We start from the raw sequence: 23753 nt of genomic DNA on the forward strand, positions 1-23753 counted from the left end.
AATCATGGGGCAAAAGAAATCTCTAATTGTTATTTTCTTCAAAACACAATAACGAACCTATGGTGATGAACGAACATCTAGCAGAAGTGTTTTGGGGGTTATATTTTTTGTTTTACGGTCTGTTTAGGAGTGTTTTATACGGTATATGTTTTTGTTTGTTTAGTTGTTTTTTGTTGTTATTGTCGATGCTGTTGTTGTCATGTTGTTGTTTGTCTGTGTGTTTTATAAAGGGGATTTCTCTCTGTGTCTCTCTCACAAAACTAAGCGATAAAAATGTAATCTCATCTTGCAACGATTGATGAAATACGGTGTATAGTAGTGTGGCTTCAATGTAAAGTTCAAGTAAATTTACTAAAATAAAAGCCAATAGTGCAATGTGTCTAAAGCAGTGCAGCTTTTAAAGGCAGTGGATATATTGGTAATTACTCAAAATAATTATTAGCATCAAACCTTACTTGGTAACGAGTAATGGGGAGGGGTTGATAGTATAACACATTGTGAGAAACGGCTCCCTCTGAAGTGACGTAGTTTTCGAGAAAGAAGTAATTTTCCACGAATTTGATTTCGAGACCTCTAGTTTAGAACCTGAGGTCTCGAAACCAAGCATCTGAAAGCACACAACTTCGTGTGACAAGGGTGTTTCTTCTTTCATTATTATCTCGCAACTTCGACGACCAATTGAGCTCAAATTTTCACAGGTTTGTTATTTTATGCATATGTTGTGATACACCAAGTGAGAAGACTTGTATTTGTCAATTACCAATAGTGTCCAGTGTCTTTAACGGCCGTATGTATTAATCATTCAGTTTTGTGAAAATAAGCAAATTAACTTCGCCAGCCACACCAAGCAGCCCAACCATTGTCAGACCGAAAATGAGCAATCAGTTAGCGCACAACTGCACAATCACTCTTCTGTGAGCAAATAATGCTTGCATTATGGTGTTTATTATTTTCCCTAATAGTGCAGACGGGCGCAATGTTTGATGCCTATTTATTTAAGAAAGTCATTATGGCGGGGGTATTTTAAGAATGGGTCATCATTTATCACGGAGGACTGCACGCAATGTGTGCCTGCAAAGTACAGTCAATACAGCCATGCTTGGTTAATAATAAGAAAACATATTTTAAGCATTAAAGAGAAAGTGTATGGATTTCTTCATGAAAGAAAGAGTACAGCTTCAATCTGTAACGAAAATCAGAATCAATGCCACGTGAAATTGAATAGACCTTTTCGTATGACGCGCCTCCCCAAAAGCGGGTAGATCGACTGGTCTGATTTTGAAACGTGGATCTTTCTTTGACTTCAGAGTTGTCAAATTCAAGGACAGGATTTCGTTCAGATGGAAAATAGAACAGGAAACGAGAGGAATAACAAAATGAGAAAAGTCCTAAAATGTTCACCATACAATGCTCTGTCTGGATAATCTTCGATCACCAAAAAATAACGATTCCTTCTTAAAACGGGATAAAATGTGAGTTTGGGCGGTTGAACTACATGTTTGTTAGTGTATTCTCTGAAGGTGTGGTCCTTTAAGGGTATGGAGTTAGCCTTTGTGAGAAGATTAAAGACTGATATCTATTAGGAAAACCGCAAAGTCTCACTTTTAATGCAAAATGGCCATGCACGATTTGGGTCAAAAAATTAATATGAAGTCAAATGGAATATTTTCTACTATTTAGTTGTTGCCTTTCCAATACTTGACCTCTATGTGGAACTTGTTGTACGACGTTTAAATCCAAGATATAGTATAGTACAATTCCTCTCGTGAAATGCCATATTATGTGTATAGTCAATGTACATATTCACAGATGGCATGACAATGATAATGATATAAAACATTTGTAAGGCGCCAAATTCCACCTGACTAAGGTGCTCAAAACGCATCACGAGAGGGAATCCTCACACAGTAAAGGAAAATCAGACAAGAACAATTACAGATAGAGACCAATTAAGAATAAACTCCGTTGTAACGATTATTAGCCAAAGTATTAAGCCCAGCCGATGTTCACATTCCGCCCAGGTAGTAGTTAACAATCAGGACAGTTTTTTCAGAACTGAGAATTCTCCCGGGGAAAAAAAACGAAAAAATCTACTCCGCGGTAGTAGAATAATAGCAAGAAAGTTCCCTAAAAAACAACTCTACCTGGCAAGTAAATGGTGTTTCCATAAACCAACTTTATAATTACAGACTAGCCAAGTTTATCAGGCTAGAGTTACAAACTTATCTTAAAAGTATCAACACTAGAAATACTATACGAAATTGGTGGACAAGTGTCATATCATGATACAACCAGTTTAGGCTTGACAACAGGGGATTCTCACCAACATTTTTAAGACTTTTCTAATCCATCTCCAACCTGTATGTCACCAGGACTGGAAAGCATTTCAGCAGCGAAGTACGAACAAGAGGGCAAGATATCGTTCGTGACCGACGCCGTCTATTCCTTCGCTCATGCCCTTCACACGATGCAGGCGGACCTGTGTAATGGGACATCGGGTCTGTGCCCGGAACTCCTACGGATCGACGGTGCACAACTACTGGATTATCTCAAAAATGTGTCATTCCAGGGTAAGTGAGTGTTACTATCATCCTTAATTTGCAATAAACAAAAATAGACTTGGTTAACATAATGCACTGCGGTGCACTGCAGTGATGACAGCGAAAACAACTTGTTAAAGGGAAGGTACAGATTTGGTTATTACTCAAAACAAATATTAACTTAAAAACTGACTTGGTAACGAGCATTGGAGAGCTGTTGATAGTATAAAACATTGTGGGAAACGACTCCCTCTGAAGTAACGTAGTGTTTGAGAAAGTGGTAATTTCTCACTAAAATAATAAAAGACTTTCTAGCTAAGTCTTTTATTCTGATCTGAAAGCACACAAATTCGCCAACAAGGGTGTTTTTCTTTTATCATTTTCTCGCAACTTCGATGACCGATTGAGCCCAAATTTTCACAGGCTTGTAATTTTATGGTTATGATGGGATACACCAAGTGAGAAGCTGGTCTTTGACAATTACCAAACGTGTACCTACCCTTTAAAGACACTGGACACTATTGGTAAATGTCAAAGACCAGTCTTCTCACTTGCTGTATCTCAACAAATGCATTTCAAAACTGTGAACATTTGACCTTAATTGGTCGTCGGAGTTGCGAGAGACTAATGGAAGAAAAAACACCCCTGTTGTATAAGTTGTACTGCTTTCAGATGCTTGATTTCGTAGGTCTCGAAATCAAATTTGAATACTTTAGTGAGAAATCACTTGTTTCTCAAAATCTACGTTACTTCAGAGGCAGCCGTTTCTTACAATGGTTTATACAATCAACGGCTCTCCGTTGGTTGTTACCAAATATTTGTGTGCTTACAATTATTTTTAGTAATAACCAATAGTGTCCAGTGCCTTTAAGGCACTAGACCCCATCGGTAGTTACTCAAAGTAATTGTTGATAGCATAAAGACTTACTTTGGTAACTAGCGTTGTGCGTTGTTTCATGTGCACTATTAGTATCTGCCTTTTGTAACTTTGTTGACACTCGTGGTGCTTTTTAATAACGTGTGCGAGCAATGTAATTTCTTCTTTGTGGAGAGTAATAAAGTTTTCTCATAATGTCTTATGTTAAAGACAGTGGACACTATTGGTAATTGTCAAAGACTAGTCTACACATGCAGTTGGTGTATCTCAACATTATGCATAAAATAACAAACCTGTGAAAATTTGAGCTCGATTGGTCGTCAGAGTTGCGAGATAACTATGAAAGAAAAACACCCTGGTCACACGAAGTTGTTTGCTTTCAGATGCTTGATTTCGAGACCTCAAATTCTAAACTTGAAGTCTAGAAATGAATTTCGTGGGAAATTACATCACTTCAGAGGGAGCCGTTTTTCACAATGTGTTATACTATCAACCTCTCCCCATTACTCGTCACCAAGTAAGGTTGTATGCTAATTCTTATTTTGAGTAATTACCAATAGTGTACACTGCCTTTAACACAACTTTATTTATCAACCAGGAAGTAGTGGCACAGTGCGTTTCAACAAAGATGGTGACAGGCCAGGTAGCTATCAACTCTACCAATATCAACGCAGAGGATCCGAGTACCGTTACGAACCCATAGGAACATGGCAGGACAAGCTTCGCCTAAACTGGAGCCACGTCAACTGGGGCGACAGTAGAACAGACGGCATACCAATGTCCGTATGCGCCCTGCCCTGTGATATCTCCAAGGGATTGAAGCGCCAGAAATCACCGGCCGATGAATGCTGCTGGGTGTGCTCAAGCTGCGAGCCTTACCAATACTTGGTCAACGAGTGGGAGTGTAAGAATTGCACCGAGGGAGAGAGACCTGATAAAAACCGCACGGGATGCCAGGAGATACCAGTGGAATACCTGACGTGGGATTCGCCGTGGGCTGTGCCCCCTACCCTGCTAGCGGTCATCGGTATCGCGTGTACCACCTTCGTCATCGCTGTGTTTGTCCGCTACAACAACACGCCGGTCATTCGCGCGTCCGGACGGGAGCTGTGTTACGTTCTGCTCTTCGGCATCCTCGCCACCTATTTCGCGGTCTTCACTCTCATTGCCAAACCAACCACACTCACCTGTTGTCTTCGGCGGATCATGCTAGGCCTATCTGTTGTTATCTCGTACTCTGCACTTTACACAAAAACAAACAGAGTGTATAGGATCTTTAACAGTGGTAAACGCTCAGTGAGAAGGCCGAAGTACACGAGCCCCAAATCACAAATGGTGATTTGCTTTGGACTTGTGTCGGTGCAGCTCGTCGCTGCCGCCCTGTGGTTAGCAATAGATCCACCGAGACCAGCGAAGACTTTCCCCTTTTGGTACCAAGTCATTTTAGAATGTGCAGTAACAGACATGTCTTTAGTGTTATCATTGGTGTATGCAATGGTTCTTATCGTGATGTGCACTTTATATGCCTTTAAAACTCGCAAAATGCCCGAGAACTTCAACGAAGCGAAGTTTATTGCCTTCGCGATGTATACCACATGTGTAGTGTGGATCGCCTTCATACCAATTTATATTGGCACTTCTTCAACGGATTACAAAGTAAGTCATGCAGTATCTTCTCAAATAGAGTTTAAACAATCATTGTGTTATATACGACGCTACGAGCGCTTTCAGATTTGAAAGGGAAACCACCTGAAGTACACTTTAAAAATGACCGGGACAAAATTGGTCCAAAGTTCAGACTCAGGGGGGCCTGGCTAATATCCGAGTAGACTGACCAGCAAAATGGTAAACTTTGGCTTGCAGCAGACTTACCAGGAAAGTTTCCATAGCTTAGGTAACTCTGAGCATGAGGTCATTACAAACCGAGTGTATTTACCTGGTGAGTCTGTTGCCACCTAGCGTCCTGAACGTCTCCCATTGGATACTTCGGGTCACAGTGGCACAGAAATGGGAACCAGAAATGGCCCTACGGATTCCCGATGTGGGCCAATTCTCGAGCCAAAGTAAAATAATTGCACCCTCAGAAAGTTAAAGCAACTTATGTATTTTTATATCATTGCTTACTCCAAACTAATTTTTTAGTCATGTCATTCTCCCTAAACAGATTCAGCAGACGTTGCTGTGTCTGTGTTTTATTGTGAGTGCTACAGTCACATTGGGCTGCATCTTCGTGCCCAAAATCTACATTGTCTTGTTCGCACCCCAGAAGAATAAAAAGCCGTCGGGTACAATGATGATGAACAGCCGTATGATGAGATCAACGTGCGGCTCCATCGAGGGCAAACCCAACGGGGAGATGAAAGCTCAAAATCTGAACGCTGGGGCGACGCCAGTCTCTAACACAACGTCCTCTGGTACGTTCACGCCGGAACATGAGAGACGGTGATTTTATTTCCGTTTACTTTCTATTGTAAAAATAATTTGAACGCTGGGGCGACGCCACACTCTAACACAACGTCCTCCGGTACTCTCACGCCGGAACATGAGAGATGGTGATTGATTTCCGTTTACTTTCTCTTGTAAAATAATAATTTGAACGCTGGGGCGACGCCACTCTCTAACACAATGTCCTTCTGTACGCTCACGCTTGAACATGAGAGATGGTGATTGATTTCCGTTTACTTTCTCTTGTTAATACTCCTTTTATTTAATGGTTTACAATGTGCTGTGGCACAATATGCGAACCCCTTCTCATCTTCGACAAGTGCACTGGGAGCTTTTACGTGCGTTACAATACACACGGGACCAACGGCTTTACGTCCCATCCAGGGACGAAGCATCGGGGTTCAGTGTCTTGCAGGACACAGGTGTCACGACTAGGACTCGAACCAACACTCTGTTGATCAGAAACACCCGAATCTGTGATTTTACCGCCAGGCCACGACACGCCACAAATAAATGTTATACAAGCAGTACCCAATGTCAATTCCAAGTGTAAAAAAAATTCGAAAAAAATCTGTAAACATTTACTAATCAAAGTACCCTGGCTATTTGTCTCCAGATTTTGAGTCAAGAACACCAGAAGAGGAGGCGACAAGATTCTAGAGACACACTAGAACGAACAATAATGGTATTATATTATGTTCTTGTAAAGACAATAACTATATACCCAAGATGCAGTACACGGATACTGAAGACGTTTTTAAGACGATTAATTGCTGGAGGCTCGCCTGCAAATTTTCATGAGGACGCAGGAGGCAAAGTCGACCCGAAGAAAGAAGACTGTGTGACAATTCGATTCTCTCGACTGCGAATGCCAACAGGAAAAGTGACAGTTTTTGAAATCTACATTTTGTTTTTCTATCGCCTGCTTATTTCGAGAAGTAGCAGATAAAACAGGGTATAACATGGACTGAAATTCAAGATATTTCTGCCGTGTTTTCACTTGAAGTTGTTACCTTTTCAACACTGTGACTCGGAGTGGATTTTGTATAACTCATTAGTCAGAAGTAATTTTTCTAAAGGAAAGAAACAGATGTTGTACCATTGTTTTGTTTAAAAAAAAAAACGGTACGCGACTGGAATTTTTATTTATTTTGCTCAAGCGTCTAACATATACCGAAAGTGGGTTTGCAAAACTGCTAAGAAAAGTAGGTTTGGTGGATGCAATGGATAAGCAAAGTTTGTATTCGCAAACCAATCGGGAGGTGGTAAGAGAGGATGACATACACAACTGAAGTGATTTATTCAATATTTCCGTTGTCTCCAAGAAACTACGTTAACTAAGTAGTATGAAAGGCGACCATGGGTCCAATTTCTTGCTTCAACAAGAAGCTAAGCTCGACAAAGTTAAGAAGCTAAGCACGACAAAGTTAAGATGCTAAGCACGACAAAGTTAAGAAGCTAAGCACGACAAAGTTATGCTAGCCGGAGTATGGTTACCAGCCAAACTACAAAGGACAATCTGAGCATGGTATCCTGCCCATATCTGCTAAGCAGAAGTTTGTTCCGCATCATTTTGTTTTGTTACACACAAGTGTTGATAGATAGACTGCTAAAAACTGCGGTGTTCAAATATTCAAAATGGGTGTTGTCTCATATAGATACCAAAAGAACATAAAATGTATATAATAGGGTTCGTAAATTACACTTATTTCCTTTTCCAACACATTTGCTTTAGACGACAATCAGAGCATACTGATCGAAACGTCGAGTTGAAACCAACGGTTCTTTCGATATCAACACATTTTCATAGGTGTTACATATCTGAACACCCCAGTTTTGCAGTGTTTAGACTTGCAAGCATGATTGTTTTTTTCCTCAACTTAGTTGCAGACATCGCCACTTTGCGTTTTATTGGCTTCGCACAGCATGATCAATATAGACGCATGATGACAGTGGTAGCCAAATTGGTCAATACCACACGGTCAGGTTTCTAAAACCTTTTGATAAAACAGTATAAAAAAATGCAAAGCGTTGTACAAAGCTTTTTTTCCATCGTTCTAAATGGATCTGGGAACACCTCTACGCACAATCATGACCACCACCACCACCTTTTCTTGATCTTGTTAAAAGTCCCAACAAATATTTTACTTTACTTTAAAAGTGCAATTATGACAATGAAAGCGCAGTACATGTACTTGAATCGGTATCTAACGTGCATGCAAACAAATATATATATTTTTTAAAGACAACTAATAGTAACTTTTAAAGTATGTAACTTTAATCAACACAATAAGCTCACAAGGCCTTTATCTTGCCGCAAATAATTAACCAAGGGCTTGCATGCTACCTAAAAGTACTTAAGTTATATTTAGCCTTCGAGAAAAACTCTGCTAGGGTCGAAACGTCATGTCACTAAAGACAGTGGACATCATTGGTAATTGTCAAAGACCAGTCTTCTCACTTGGTGTATCTCAACATATGCATAAAATAACAAACCTGGGAAAATTTGAGCTCGATTGGTCGTCGGAGATGCGAGATAACTATGAAAGAAAAAACACCATTGTCACACGAAGTTGTGTGCTTTCAGATGCTATGCTTGATTTCGAGATCTCAAATTCTAAACTTGAGGTCTCGAAATCAAATTCGTGGAAAATTACTTCGTTCTTGAAATCTACGTCACTTCAGAGGGAGCTGTTTCTCACAATGTTTTATACTATCAACCTCTCCCAATTACTCGTTACCAAGTAAGGTTTTATGCTAATAAATATTTTGAGTAAATACCAATAGTGTCCACTGCCATTAACTATCCTTTTGCAATTTTACTACAGATCCTTTTGGTTTGTAAGCAGTTTGCAAAAACAAGTTCTATTTTTTAAACTGTTTTGATTTAAAGGCGTGTACCGAACACCATTCAGTCCAGACACCTTGGCTATGACGTCAAAGGCCCAAACAGCGCCCTCACTGGTGTCCGAGACAAATTAGTCACATAGCTGAAACTTTTCCACAGCGTGTACACGCTTGAAAGTTTCTATTGATTGACCTCACTGTGACCGTGGCAAACACAATGTTACTGTTTTGTCTTTCTTTCTATCCACGGGATTTCCTCTTTAGTAATTTTGTTTTGTTAAAGATTGTTTTGGGCTCTATGTCAATAATAATGATAACAACAGGATAGAATTATCCAGCGGTGGGAAAGGGTGGAGTAGTTGATAAGTCTGAGTGAAGAGGCAGGTTGTGAAATTTGGTATATTTTGCTTGAAAATTGAAGTGAAGTTTAGATCGCTGAGTGCATCACATCGTTTGGGCCGCACACAAAATGGCTACCGAGTTTGGTGTTAAAAATTACAAGTTGACTATAGTGATCAAAAGTTCTTCAAGTACCAGCTAGCATTGTGCTTTTTAGAAGAAAAAAAAATCAAATTGACAGTGTGTTTTGCATGTTCGCAAGTTTGACAAATCTCTTCACACCATTACAGACAATGGAATCACATGATCAGTGTAAACAAAATTGAGGCTCGAATACAATTTACGTATGTTCTCACGACGTGCCAGGAACGAAGGCATGACGCAATGTGACTTGATTGTTTTACAAAACAAAAGACCGACATCGAAACAATCGGTAATCACGACGACGACGACACCGATGACGACGGCTATTGCATGCTGCATTCGAATGAAACACTGAACAGTTGTTTCCTTTACAGCGACTGATAAAGGCCACTATAGAGCTGAGGGCCACTCAACAGCGTAGCGAATGAAGTTCAACCACACGAACTTGGACATGGACTAAGACAGATTAGAGACCCTGTTTAATGTTCACTTTTATAATAATCATGAAGGCAATATATTTTGAATGGTTGTAAGTTTTCGGGAGGGGGAAATCAAACATCACAGATATATTTTTTTCTCCAAACAAACATCGTTTGTTTTTGCCGATTAAATTCTAAATGTATCAAACTGGGTTTGCTCATTTAACAAAAGAGAGTTAATTAAATCATTGCTTAACACTTTATGCATAATCTGCAAATTAGGTTAACATACACGTTGTTTTCTTCCTCTTCTGACTTATATCCATTAGTACCTATCACTACACTTTGGTTAAAACCTTACAACTTCACAGCAAAGGTTCTTTGCAAACATTAGTCAGCAAACAGAATTAAACCAATTTTTAGTTTATGTACACGACAAGGAGTTAGATACCAGACTTCGTGTTAGATGGTGTATAGGAATACAGTTGAGCACAACGCGTATAGCTTAGATTGCATACTTATTGACAGTCACCTTTTTTCTTTTCTCTTCAAAAATAGACAAACCTATTGGGGTATTGACATTTTTAAGTGACTGTTGACCTTTGACATTTTTTTTGAACCCTTAGCCTAATAGTTTGTACGCCACAATCAGATAGGCGACTGTGATTTACAAAGGATTTTGGACGTACTGACGATAACTGTGACTAGAATGACAAACGAAGTTGATCAAAATCACCAAGAAGTTTCCCGAACTGATATAAACAAGGAAGCATTGATCAATATTACGGAGACAGACTGCACTGCTATCGAACTTATTGTACCGACAATGATCACACAAGGATAGTACAAAGACAGATGACTGAATGACACAAAACAAACTTGTAGACCACCAACGAATGAGATGATAGACACTGGACACTATTGGTACTCAAAATAATTGTTAGCATAAAAACTTACTTGATTACGAGCATTGGAGAGCTGTTGGTAGTTTAAGAGACTTCAGGCCCGAAGCCCCTTGTTAGGCATCTGAAAGCACCCAAATTTGTGCAATAAGGGTATTTTTCGATAACCAATTGAGCTCAAATTTGCACAGATTTGTTATTTTATGCGTTGTGGGATACACATAATTGCCAAAGGTGTCCAGTGCCTTTAAGAACAATCGTGGACGTAAACGGCAGACTACACGTACATGCCAAACAAGATGCACGAAAATACCGACAATAAGACCTTCAGACAGACCGCAGTATAAATGAATATCACATAGACTAACTAACTGCCGACCAACAAGACATACATAAACCTCATGACCACTTTGTATTGAACAAATAGTGACAGACACACTGACATACAAACAGACAGGCGGACGAACTGACAGATACGCAAAGGGCAATACGTACAAGACTATTTATTATTGATTTAATTTAAGGTAACGAAGCGAAAACTTTGCTTCGGACGTCATTCTCAGAAATGAGACATAACACTTTACGAAGACAAGGCCAACAACAAGCATCTGACAAGTCGGTTCTAATTGCTCCAAAATAGACAAACAGACAAACTGATAGGCCCAGTGACAGACTGACCAAAAAATGACACAAAATCAACGACTTCGCTAAGTGCGACCAAAGACAATAGATGGACAGATTTTTAGCTCTGCTATTCCTATGCAATATAAACAGAGGTTTGTTCATATCGTGATGGGATTTGTTTCATCAAAAACACAAGTAGGTGATGTCAGAATAAAAGAGGCATTGTTTAATTTGAGTAAAGGCTGAACTCTTCGATGTTGAAGTCTATACTGGTAAAAAATAATGGTTAAGTTCACATAGGAAATATTTGGGCCCCGTCTTATGTATTTCCCATTACTTCGTAAATTTCCAACTGTCTAAAGCCATATTCACGTGGCCACAACTTAACAGGGGTCTATTGCGAAATGTTTACTTGGTTGTTAAATATAGCAATATTTGGCAGGATTTTACAACTTGAAGGCACCGTGGTGGGCACACAATAATGTTGTCCTTTCACACACTGTGGTTAATGTTACAATCATGCTATATCAAGGGACCCTTGCCAAATTGCTGTCGTGTGAAAGGGGCTTTAACTGGATTTGTTTATTTACATTTTATTTTTACGAAGAAAAGTCTTTGAAATTGACTATGTTGTCTGTTGCTGTTACTGTTTAGCTCCATGCACTTTTGTGCCCCCCTGTATTGGCAAAATAAGACATTTTGATCCCCTAACACCCACTTTTCAACCCGGGCAAGAAGCACGTTCATTTTATTCTTGTCAACATAACTGTCACTACTATTGCACATCGGAGTCTGAAACATTCTGTATTTTAGTATAGTGCTGTTCTGCCACATGTTAATAAATTTTGTAAAAAAAAGTTATAATAACAATAAATAAATAAAAAACCAAACGTAAACACGGTTATTATTTTGTTGTACATGTTGAATGAACGACTTGAACATGCAATGTAGATATATTTTAGTCAACGGAACGCATTAAGAAATAAAGTGTACAATAATATCATTTCATTCAGAATGCATTTGTCTCGTCTTTTCTATGTGATTTATATAGCAACATTTGAGTAAGTTGATATTTTCTGATTTCCCCAACCTCACCAAACGCTGACGAAAACACCGCCTTACGTTTTCTTTAGATGCACTGGACGCTATTGGATGTTACTTGAGAGCTGTAATTGAAAACACATTTTAGAAACGGTTCTCTCTTAAAGACACTGGACACTATTGGTAATTGTCAAAGACTAGCCTTCTCAGTTAATGTATCTCAACATAGGCATAAAAAAACAAACCTGTGAAAATTTGAGCTCAATCGGTCATCGAACTTGCGAGATAATACTGAAAGAAAAAAAACCTTGTCACACGAAGTTGTGTGCGTTTAGATAATTGATTTCGAACCCTCGAAATCAATTCGTGGAAAATTACTTCTTTCTCGAAAACTATGGCACTTCAGAGGGAGCCGTTTCTCAAAATGTTTTATATCAACCTCTCCCCATTACTCGTCACCACGAAAGGTTTTATGTTAATAATTATTTTGAGTAATTACCAATTGTGTCCAATGCCTTTAAACAAAAACTAAATTGTTTGAGCATGCAAGATAATTTCTTTCTCAAGTATGAAAATCCTTCACGATTGAAGCCCTTTTTACGCATCTGAAAGCACACAAATAATATGTGCACAAGGGTGTATTTTTTTCACCATTGTCGTGCAACTTCGATGACTAATTAAGTCAATTAGTCATATGTTATTTTATTCTAATGTTGGGATACATCAAATGAGGATGTTGGTCTTTGACAATATATTACCAAAAGTGTCCATGCCTTTAAGGTTTCCAGTGCCTTTAAGCGCAAGAATTGTTTACAAGTTGAGATTAACATCTCTCGTGTATGTACAGACACACTAAATACGGCTGCACTCTATAAAAATAAAATAAAAATAAAAAAAATAAAATAAATGTCAGAATTGACCCGGCTTCGGGTCCCATGCGGGTCTGACTTATTTCTTGGTCAGTAAAACAGGGAATCTTTGTCCAAAATAATGACCCAGATATAAGTCGACCTGACACAGAACCCGAGTTTAAACCCGTGTGATAACATTAATGCCCACGTCAACCTGGCCTGAAAGTGTCAATCCCCATTCCCGCCCCCCCCCCCCCCCCCATCCTAAATCTAAATCGTCACATGACAACTATACAATATAGCTATTTTCACAACACTGCACAACAAGGGTAACATTCGCGATTGTGTGTTCCTGTTAGATTGATGAATCTCCACTTGCAAACTATTGCAACAATTGAAATAATGTGAAATAAGCAATAGCGTGTTTTTTTTTTCGTTTTCAGTTATTTAAAGTAAAAGTGTAACCCCCCCTTCCTAAATCGTCTCATGATGATTTTCTGTAGAGCACTTTTCGCAGACACCACACCTTTTACACGAGTTTAATTGCACGATTGTTGTGTTCATGTTAAATTGATAAATATTTACATGCAAACCCCTTAAAACAAGTATAGTGTGAAGAAGAGAAAACAAAAGGAACAACTTTTTTTAAACCCCTCTCCTCTCCTGAAAGAAAGAGAATCGAGAAAGGGCAAAATAGTACTAGAAGCCCAGGACAGCCTATCTCTTCGGAATTTAGGGGTGATTTTTCCGCCATAATTTTGCTGAAAGGGTGGTTGATTGGGGAATATGAATTCCGAGTCGGTGAGGGTACACTTCTTCTCGACCGCTATTGACACAACCCAGCTGGCATTGTTCGGCGCACAGCCTAAGTACTATGCTTCTCAGCAATTTTAACGATTAAATATTGTGTTTCTCCCAAGCGGGGTCTGCTCCGAAAGCAATTTCCATTCGCGACAGGCAACGGGAAAAAAAATGGCGCAAACAAGGGACTCCTTTAGAATATGCCACAAATATTGAAATAACATCTGAAGCTGCATGTCTTTCCGGCCGAACCTCATTATAATGGCCGTCTCCATGTGTCAAGGGTTTACACCATGGGGCCTTTAGAAATACATTTATTTTTAGCTGAAGTATTTCGGGTTCCTTTCTTTTTATAATTTTGAGATTCAAGTGCACAACATTTGTTTTTGAGAAATTCGAGATGCATGCTCATGTATTGTAAAAAATAAAATAAAACAAAAAAAGGCAAACAGAAAGCCTAAGTATCACAAGTTGGTTATTAAATTGCTACCGTTTGTTTTCCTCTTTACAATAAATTTATTTAAATTGTATCCAGAAAGTTAGCTAAACTCACTGTTTTTAAGGCCTAGGCTGTGCCCAAACCTCCCTTTGCCTACAGCTGCTCCATACTGCTCACCTCTCCCCATCCCCCTTCCCAAAATTATCACCGCATGTTCAGACTGTCTTCGGTGAAACAGTAAATCTTCTTAAGCCCTTTTCACACGGCCAATATGTAGCCAGGGTCCCTTGCTACCAAGCGTGGATTGTTTATTTGTTATCACCGTGTGTGACTGATTTTGTGAGCTTTCCCACTGCAAAGTAAAAAAAAAAAAACTAACAACCCTTGTGCGACATGAGAGTGATATGACAAATTGGTAATCCTGATCACCTTTAGTTGGACAAGATAGCACCCACAATAGCATGCGCTGTATGGGCATTTTCACCTAGGACGTCGTTCAATAAACAAGGATTCCTTTCACACGATGATGTAGCCCACGTCCTTGGTCAAAACTTCCGCTAGTGTAAGATTTTGTCGTAGGTCCGGACCTCCGACAAAATGTAGCAATATTGGACAAGATTTGACAAGGGACCCTGGACATTCCAAAAATTATTGTCCTTTCACACGAGGTGCATTTTGTAAAATCTTACAACCATGCTACAATTTAGCAAGGGACCCTTGCTAAATTGCTCTGGTGTGAAAGGGGCTTTAGAGGGAGGGTACACGTTGGTAATTGGCAAAGACCAGTCTTCTCACTAGGTGTATCCCATCATAACCATTAAATAACAAGCCTGTGAAAATTTGGGCTTAATTGGTAATCGAAGTTGCGAGAAAATGATGAAGAAAAAACACCCTTGTTGGACGAATTTGTGTGCGGCTTTCAGATAAGAATAAAAGACTTCTAGCTAGAAGTCTTTTATTATTTTATTGAGAAACTACCTCTTCCTCAAAAACTACGTTACTTCAGAGGGAGTCGTTTCCCAGAATTTTATACTATCAACAGCTCTTCAATGCTCGTTACCAAGTCAGTTTTTAAGTTAATATTTATTTTGAGTAATTACCAAACGTGTACCTTCCCTTTAATTAAGAGTCCATCAAAAAACAGCCTCAATAATGATGCGATCATGGAAGCAGCAATGAGCTGAAGAGCACGACTGCCACATGAGGGCGCCAGAACATCAATGTCGGTCAGTCTCGGAGGCTTTCAACCGGACACGTTTTGCGACAACTTAAATACAAACGTTCCTCTTCAAGGCAGTGGACATCATTGGTAACTACTTAAAATACTTATTAGCATAAAACCTTACTTGGTATAACGAATATTAGGGAGCTGTTGAAAGTATACAACATTGTGAGAAACGGCTCCCTCTGAAATAACTTAGATTTTGAGAAAGAAGTAATTTTTCCACGAAATTGATTTTGAGACCTCGGAATTAGATTTGGAGCCCTCGAAATCAAGCATCTGAAAGCACACAACTTCGTGTGACGAGGGTGTTTTTTCTTTCATTATTATCTCACAACTTCGACGACCAATTAGTTCAAATTTTCATAGATTTGTTATTTTATGCATATTTATGTTGAGATACACTAAGTGAAAAGACTGGTCTTTGACACTTACCAATTATTAAGTGTCCACTGTCTTTCCTACTGCGACTATAACAAGTGTTTTAAGAGAAGAATATCAAAGAGGGCCTCATTGATTTTACACCACTCAAAATGTTGCTATTTTGAATTTCACTTTGCCAGAAACACATTATTGACTGTCTTATGATAAAAGTGAGTAGTATTTGAAAAATGTATCAATTTGCCTCTGGAAGAACAACAAGGGAAACATACGATCCGTCATTCGTGGAGACAAATTTTGTTCCACAAATTAGCGGGCCGTGTTCTGTTATGAAAGTTCACGAAAGCACGGCTTCAGAAATATTAAGCTATACGTGAATCATAATTTTCTACCTCTTACAATATTTGTTGCCAAAAAAATAGTTAATGGCCTGACGTTTCGACCCTAGCAGAGTCTTTCTCGAAGGTTAAATGACAACACAACAAACATGAACAGGTAACTAAGTGATTTGTTGCTATAACCAAAATCGTTATGGCCCAAAGCGCCCGAATCCGAAGGCAATGCACCCCTTTAAAGCCCGAGTCTGAGTTCTTCTTTTGTACGGCACAAGTCCATAGATTTATATTAAACTTTATATACGGTTTTATAGAGAGTAGAAAGCTTCCCTTTACTTGCTGTGGTGCTACAGCTTTTTAGAAATGAATACAACATTATACACAAAAGGAATTTTCGTCTAATTGAGACGTAAATTATGAATCATGAACAACGGATTTCAATGATGCATAAAGACAGGTAAGTTTTATTACATACATTTGCACTCACAGCTGCGAGTGCGGATTAATGTCATGTTCACAAACTGTATGTACGAAAGGTATTAAAGACATTGGACACTGTTGGTAATTGTCAAAGACTAGTCTTCACATAGTTGTTGTATCTCAACATATGCATAAAATAACAAACCTGTGAAAATTTGAGCTCAGTTGGTCGTCGAAGTTGCGAGATATCAATGAAAGAAAAAACACCCTTGTCGCACCATGGTCACACGAAGTTGTGCGCTTTCAGATGCTTGACTTTGAGACCTCAAAATTCTTAATCTGAGGTCTCGAAATCAAATTCGTGAAAAATTACTTCTTTCTCAAATACGTCACTTCAGAGGGAGCTGTTTTTCACAATGTTTTGTACTATCAACCTCTCCCCATTACTTGTAATCAAGAAAGGTTTTATGATAATAATTATTATGAGTAATTACGAATAGTGTCCAGTGCCTTTAAAACATTTAATTATACGCACTCGCTCCATTTTTTGATCGCGTCATTAAATTTGTGCATCAAACTGCACTTGAGCGAGATGAACCAACAGTTCCTAGCACCCCATCAACTGGCAATAAAGTTTAATAGCAGATCGTACATCTTGCATAGCACCATCTGTTGTCGATATGGCACTTTGCGATAACGGGCACCAATGGCATGCGTTCTGATTAGGCTATAGTACGAAATTTTTCTCTTTATCAATATAGCAATCATCATCTCAATACCAATGATAACTTAATTTAAAGTCAGATCGCAAAGCTTGCATTGCGCCCTCTGTTGTCGAAAAGTACACCAATGGCATGCGTTCTCATTGTGCAATTTTATTAAACCTCGCTATTATTAATACAGACATCAGCATGATCTTAATAGCATTAAAACCGTATAATTAGTATTATAACTATTTTTTGTTTTTTGTTTGTTTGAATGATCTTCCCATCAAGGGAACTCGGCAAACTCACACAAGGGATATAAACACCAAGCTGGCAACAGCAGACAATCTCTGTAGAGCAATGTTTTTATTTACGAGATTTTATTTACAAGGTGGTGCAGTGCAATTTGCTAACTACCACAGGACAACCGGGGCAGATACCCTTCTCTCAGCGTAAACACTGGGTTGATTTTGCTACAGTACCGTCCCATCCGAAGAAGGAAGCAATATTCGTGACGAAAATACACTTTTCTACGTCAGCCACAGTGCTACGGATTTTCCTAGGTATGTCTGCATGCGTGAAACCCGGTTCATACATCGCGAATACTTCACACACTTACTTTTGTTTGTTGGGGACTTGGGGTGCAGCTGGTGTGTTTATTTGTTTGTTTGTGTTTGATGTTGTTGTTTTGAGATTTTTGTTCGGGGTCGTATATTTTGGGGCGGGGGGGGGTCTCAGACTTTAGATCTGTCAGACTAAGAAATTAACATTAAACCAGATTTCTTCATTACAGTACTCTATCAAGGGAGCTTGTGATGAACAAAGTCTAGGACAAAGGGAAAAAACAAAAGATGTCTCGAAAGGGATGCTCAAAAAAACATGAATGTGTAAATATTATACATGCGTGTCTTTATTATTATTACCGTATGTGAAAAGTGAAAAGTGAACAACAAAATTTATCAACACTGGCCACTTCACTGGTTGTATTTGGACGCTGTGTTACAAGTTTAACCCTAGATTATTGTTTGATGCACACCAAGTTAATAGAACAGGTCCTCTCAAATCTGTCTGCATCCTTCCTGTGTATATAGTAGGTGTAAAACCAGAGACTGTTAATATGTTAATTGATCGTTTAATCATCATCATCATCATCATCATCATCATCAGCAGCAGCAGCAGCAGCAGCAGCAGTAGCAGCCTCATGGTCGTCCTTCGGCTTCGGAGCTTGGGCAAGTTTTGCGATTGAGTGTGCTCGCAGCTTGCCTTCACTAACCTCCAGTCCAGTGTGAACCATTGCCAGAAAATGTGTGTTTCAGGCGTTTCTATTGTCCGCTTTTCTCAACTGAATCATTAGCCAATACTTAAAAGTTGAAAGCAAAGATTGGCGTCAAAGTGTGAGCCAACAAAGCTAGAAAAGCTGCTACCCGTTGACTCATTTTGCTTGTTACCATATTTTCATTTTCCTTAGGACTACCTGACAGTCTTTCTGAAACCGTCTGTTTGCGACACCATAGATTAATGGATTCACAACGTGATTGATGTAGGCAGTTAGCGTACAGTACCACAAAACAGTCAACACAGTTTCGTCGATATCAGCACCGTCTCGCTTGGCAAGCGAAACAGCAACATAGAGCCAATATGGGAACCAAGTCAAAAGGAACACAACGCTGGTAATGAACAGCATTCTTGTAGTCTTACGTTGAAGTGACATCTCAGTTCCGCTGCGTCTGTCCTGGTTTGGGTTTCCTCTCACAGGTGGCCTGCCAATGGGAGTGGCGTTGACTTTACCGCCAGTTAGAGCCAAGGATGTGTCATTACAAGTAAGGCTTTCTGACCCAAGGCTTTCTGACTTTCTTGAAGTTGAAGGAGTGTTTTGATGGGCTTTCGTCATACTCTTGTGTTGCACTTTGTCTAATGGTTTGACTTTGGTAGATGGCATTAATGACGATACATTGCCAGCAATGGACGACACATTACGACTTCGAGAGTTACCTAGTTGCCCTACAGCAGTCGACCGATTATTTTCAACTAGATGTCGACTTAACACGTTTACTTTCACATGCTTTCGTATGGTGATGTAAACTTTCCCGTAGGAGATGCATATGCATAATATTATCACGATGTATAATACCAACTGAAAGACCAGAAAGGTTTTTTTTAGTGCATTTGAGTCGGGTATCCAGAAAATTTGCAATGTCGCTGGGGTCGCAACTATAATAGCAAGACCATAGGAACCGAAAATCAGCAGCTTTGCTCTGAAGCGATTCAGCCATCGGTTGTTCGGCCGACACACGCAGTCGTACCTGTCCACTGCAATGAAGCCGGTCAGCACAGCAGAGGCGAAGAGATTCACCAAGCTTATCACTCTTATGTAGTGGAAAGCAAATGGGGTCTCCTTGCTAGCCAGAAACGATATGAAGACGGCGAGGTTATGTACTCTCATCATGCAGACGGTGAGGTCCATCCCAGCCAGCCCCATGATCAGGATATGGGTGCTTGTCTTATTAGGTTTGGGCCAATACACTCCGAGAATCAGACTGTTCCCAAACAGCCCGAGCAGCATCACGATAATATAGAAGATGATCTTCAGGATGGCGTTAAGGACCAACCCGACATCAGGTCCCTGCGGTTTATCCGGTATCCAGCCCATGGTGGAGCTCTCGATGGATCCGTTATCCATTTTGTTAAACTCACAAATACCGGGTTCTTGTTTTCTAGTGAAGGTTATGGAATGGTACACTGAACGGACTATATATTTTATTCATAAGCGTTATAAACTCTTCTCAGTCTACCCTTTCGATTCACACATATGACTAGATTTGTCATACAACGATCTTATATACAATCTCAAATACACGAGTGACGCAAATGGTGATGAAGAAGATGAAGTCTTGACAAAGCAGAAATCGATAGACAGCTCCATTAGATTTGATTTCAAGTTGTTGTCAAAGGTTTTTTGGCAGATGATCAAATGCAATTTCATGTCCCGGTCCGGATTTATGCTGGATTACAACCGAGTATTACTAGATTATAGTTACCTTGACGTGGTGCTGTCAAATTTGTCTTGTGTTATTAGATGCTATCTTGTACTGCTAACAAAACATATACTATGCATTTTATTTTCCCTGTTGTCAGCGCCATTGTTGGCTTCCCACAATGACCAATCCAAAAGAGTTTTCAATAAAAGTACACGCATCGAAGACACTATTCACACGTTTACAAAGCTTTGTACAATAATGATATAGTCCTCTAAAAAGCAATGTCTCTAGGTATAAGGACGGTACTGTGCGAGAAAGGACAGGAGGAATGGCTATTCTCTTTTTCGTCTAAAGTTGCACTTCAAAAAAGGAAAAAGAAAAGGGACGTCATAAGTCATAAGAGCCAAACAGCGCCCTCACAAAGGTAATTGAGGACATACCATTTGCTGAGAGCTGTGTGCTTCGTGTTTCGCTCGTCCCCAGCGCCTTGCTTTAACAAAAGGCGCTGAGATGGGCAAACGTATCATGCACTGTCATTGGTTTAATATTGCGCAGTCCCATCATGCATCACACTCACATTGCACCATATTTCTACGCACTGTACGCATGACGTTCTTCCTGAACAAGCATCTGTGCAAGCGATTAGCCAATCCCAGCGGTCCTGGATAGACTGACCGCTGGGGCCGAGCGAAGCTTCGTGTTAGCCTGAACATCTGACGTCACACTTCGAAGCTCGTGAATATAACGCCAGAGAGTGGCCTCTAGCGTAGGTCAATAGACCGATCCACTAAGCTCCGCCCCATTGCGTATTGACCAATCACAAAGCAACAAAGGTCCGAAAAATAAGGTCCGACATGCGTGCGCGTATCTTGGCGCGCGCGGCAGAGTTGTGCAGAAAGGCATTGGATAGCCCCACATGTTCTTGCTCACACGTGCGTCGTGGGCGGCGTCTACTGGATCGGTCTATCCCCATGTATCTTCACCTTCAACCTACATTCACATACGCAGTCGAATACTACACCTACATTACATTCAAGTACATGCACATGTAGTGTGCATAATACGCACTTGGACACAGCATGCAGACGCCTGAAAGTGGCTTCCATAATTATCTGTATTTTGATTGGTCCGAGGTGATGTTTGTCAGCTGCACAACCATATCTCAGACCAATCAAAACACTAATACGGCAGCTATTAAGTCGCTGCCTCTACTCATCGATATGATTTTATCCAATGAAACACTAGATCTGAACAGCAAGTACATGTCTCTATCATCGCGTAACAGTTACCATGCGGGACGTCAATGCAAACAGTCAAATAAGTATTGATTCATATTTCCAGGAGTGCACAAGATGCTTCAGTACCGGAGTAAACTAAATTCCCGATTTAGTTTTGTGCTGAATCTCATATGTCCCACTGGCAGGCAACTAATCAAGTTGTGATTTTTTTAAGTACAGCTTGAGAAAATACAAGAATATGCTTTGTCCTTTCTCCGTGTCCTCTCCCATACAGTATCATCTATAAATACTATAAGCCCCAGGTAACTTGGTTTGGTTGCTAACGTTATTGTTCATTATATTTGTACAAATCTTTGTCGATAATCTAACGTCTTCAGTGCATGTACTTTTATTTAAATACTGTATTTGATTAGATAGTAGTACAGTACAGTATTTTCTTTATATAATGCAACATAAAGTTGACAAAAACGTCACGTAACTAATGGGATAATACCTAATATTAGTTTAAGCATGACATCAGCTTCTTCTTTTTTATATCCTATAATACAATTATTGCCCATTCATTAGCAACACTGAATCATGTGATAGATAAAATGCCTTTGTAACAAGAAATTGTCAACTGGAAACGAAGAATGAAAAGCGGAGTTAACGTAGTTACGAGTATTCTCCATCACCATTTGCGTCATCTTGCATTGTTGTATATAAAAGGCATGCAAGACTTAGCTGATCATTATTTGGTATGGTATAAAACGAGAGAGGGTTCATTCTGAAAGAGTCTGATTGTATTCTATGAATCTATACTGTGCGTGATTCCACTGCATTTGCCAGAAAGAAAAACTGTGCATTTAACGTAAAAAAGAAATGGATAACGCAACAACTTCCACCACGGGCTGGATACCGGATGAACCGCAGGGACCTGATGTTGGGTTGGTCCTCAACGCCATCCTGAAGATCATCTTCTATATTATCGTGATGCTACTCGGGCTGTTTGGGAACAGTCTCATTCTCGGAGTGTATTGGCCCAAACCTAATAAGACAACCACCGTTTCTGGCTAACAAGGAGACCCCATTTGCTTTCCAGTACATGAATGCGATAAGCTTGGTGAGTCTCTTCGCCTCTGCTGTGCTGACCGGCTTCATTGCAGTGGACAGGTACGACTGCGTATGTCGGCCGAACAACCGATGGCTAAATCGCTTCGGAGCAAAGCTGCTGATTTTCGGTTCATATGGTCTAGCGATAATCCTTTTGATCCCACAGACATTTGTAACATTCTGGATGCCCGATTCAAACGCACTCAGAAAAGCGGGTCTGGTCTGTCAGTTAGTACTGTACATCGTGGTAGTAGTCTTCATATGCATCTTCTATTGGAAAGTTCACATCACCATACGAAAGCATGTGAAAGTAAACGTATTAAGTCGACGTCTAGTTGAAAATGATCGGTCGACTGCTGCAGGGTCGATATGTCCCTCTCGAAGCACTGGCGATGTATCGACATTAATGCCCTCAACCAAAGTCAAACCAATTGATCAATCTCATCTAAAGAGTATGACGAAAACACATCAAAACACTCCCTCAACTTCAAGGAAGTCAGATAGCCTTACTTGCAACGACAAGTCCATGGCTCCAACTGGCGGTAAAGTCAACGCCACTCCCATTGACAGGCCACCTGTGAGAGGAAACCCAAACCAGGACAGACGCAGCGGAACTGAGATGTCACTTCAACGTAAGACTACAAGAATGCTGTTCATTACCAGCGTCGTTTTCCTTTTGACTTGGTTCCCATACTGGCTCTATGTTGCTGTTTTGCTTGCCAAGCTAGACGGTGCTGATATCGAAGAAAACGTGTTGACTGTTTTGTGGTACTGTACGCTAACTACCTACATCAATAACGTTGTGAATCCATTAATCTATGGTGTCGCAAACAGACGGTTTCAGAAAGACTGTCAAGTAGTTCTCAGGAAAATGAAAATATGGCAATGAAAAAAAATACATTTTGAACCGGTAATAAACAACATTTCGGGTAAAAATGCCTGCAATCCATGAGGCACCCATTTTCACCGCAGTACAAAGGCATCCCATTATCCACAGCACTATTTTCCATACAGTTTACACTAAGGTACTCCTACTCGAGCACTAAGGACTCCCTAGTATGAGGCAACCCTTACACTAGACACCGATGGTACTCCGTGAAGGGGGGGTACATTG

The 23753-nt window shown here is 39.9% G+C and overlaps 2 protein-coding genes and 1 pseudogene across 3 annotated transcripts in view; 2 read left to right on the plus strand and 1 right to left on the minus strand.

Annotated features, from left to right (window-relative positions):
- Positions 1 to 12118, plus strand: part of LOC139933929 (metabotropic glutamate receptor 4-like) — a 76558-nt gene extending 64440 nt beyond the window's left edge. The window contains exons 6-9 of one of the 2 annotated variants that reach the window (XM_071928167.1): positions 2373 to 2570; positions 4016 to 5073; positions 5582 to 5859; positions 6479 to 12118. In XM_071928167.1, the coding sequence (XP_071784268.1) occupies positions 2373 to 2570; positions 4016 to 5073; positions 5582 to 5859; positions 6479 to 6485 (1541 nt within the window). In that variant the 3' untranslated portion in view covers positions 6486 to 12118. The remainder of the gene's footprint in view (positions 1 to 2372; positions 2571 to 4015; positions 5074 to 5581; positions 5860 to 6478) is intronic. The other variant, XM_071928166.1, reaches the window with a different exon arrangement.
- A 6657-nt stretch (positions 12119 to 18775) lies between these two features.
- Positions 18776 to 20011, minus strand: LOC139952635 (cholecystokinin receptor type A-like). The gene has a single exon (XM_071951843.1). The coding sequence runs from the start codon at positions 20009 to 20011 to the stop codon at positions 18776 to 18778; it is 1236 nt and encodes a 411-aa protein (XP_071807944.1).
- Positions 20012 to 22408: 2397 nt separating this feature from the next.
- LOC139952644 (uncharacterized) lies at positions 22409 to 23528 on the plus strand (annotated as a pseudogene).
- Positions 23529 to 23753: the final 225 nt, after the last annotated feature.

Source organism: Asterias amurensis, chromosome 2, assembly GCF_032118995.1.
Source record: "Asterias amurensis chromosome 2, ASM3211899v1".
Lineage (NCBI taxonomy): Eukaryota > Metazoa > Echinodermata > Asteroidea > Forcipulatida > Asteriidae > Asterias > Asterias amurensis.

Bases quoted from the DNA above. Each gene is read 5' to 3' on its own strand.
- LOC139952635 (XM_071951843.1), bottom strand. From the start codon at position 20,011: ATGGATAACGGATCCATCGAGAGCTCCACCATGGGCTGGATACCGGAT.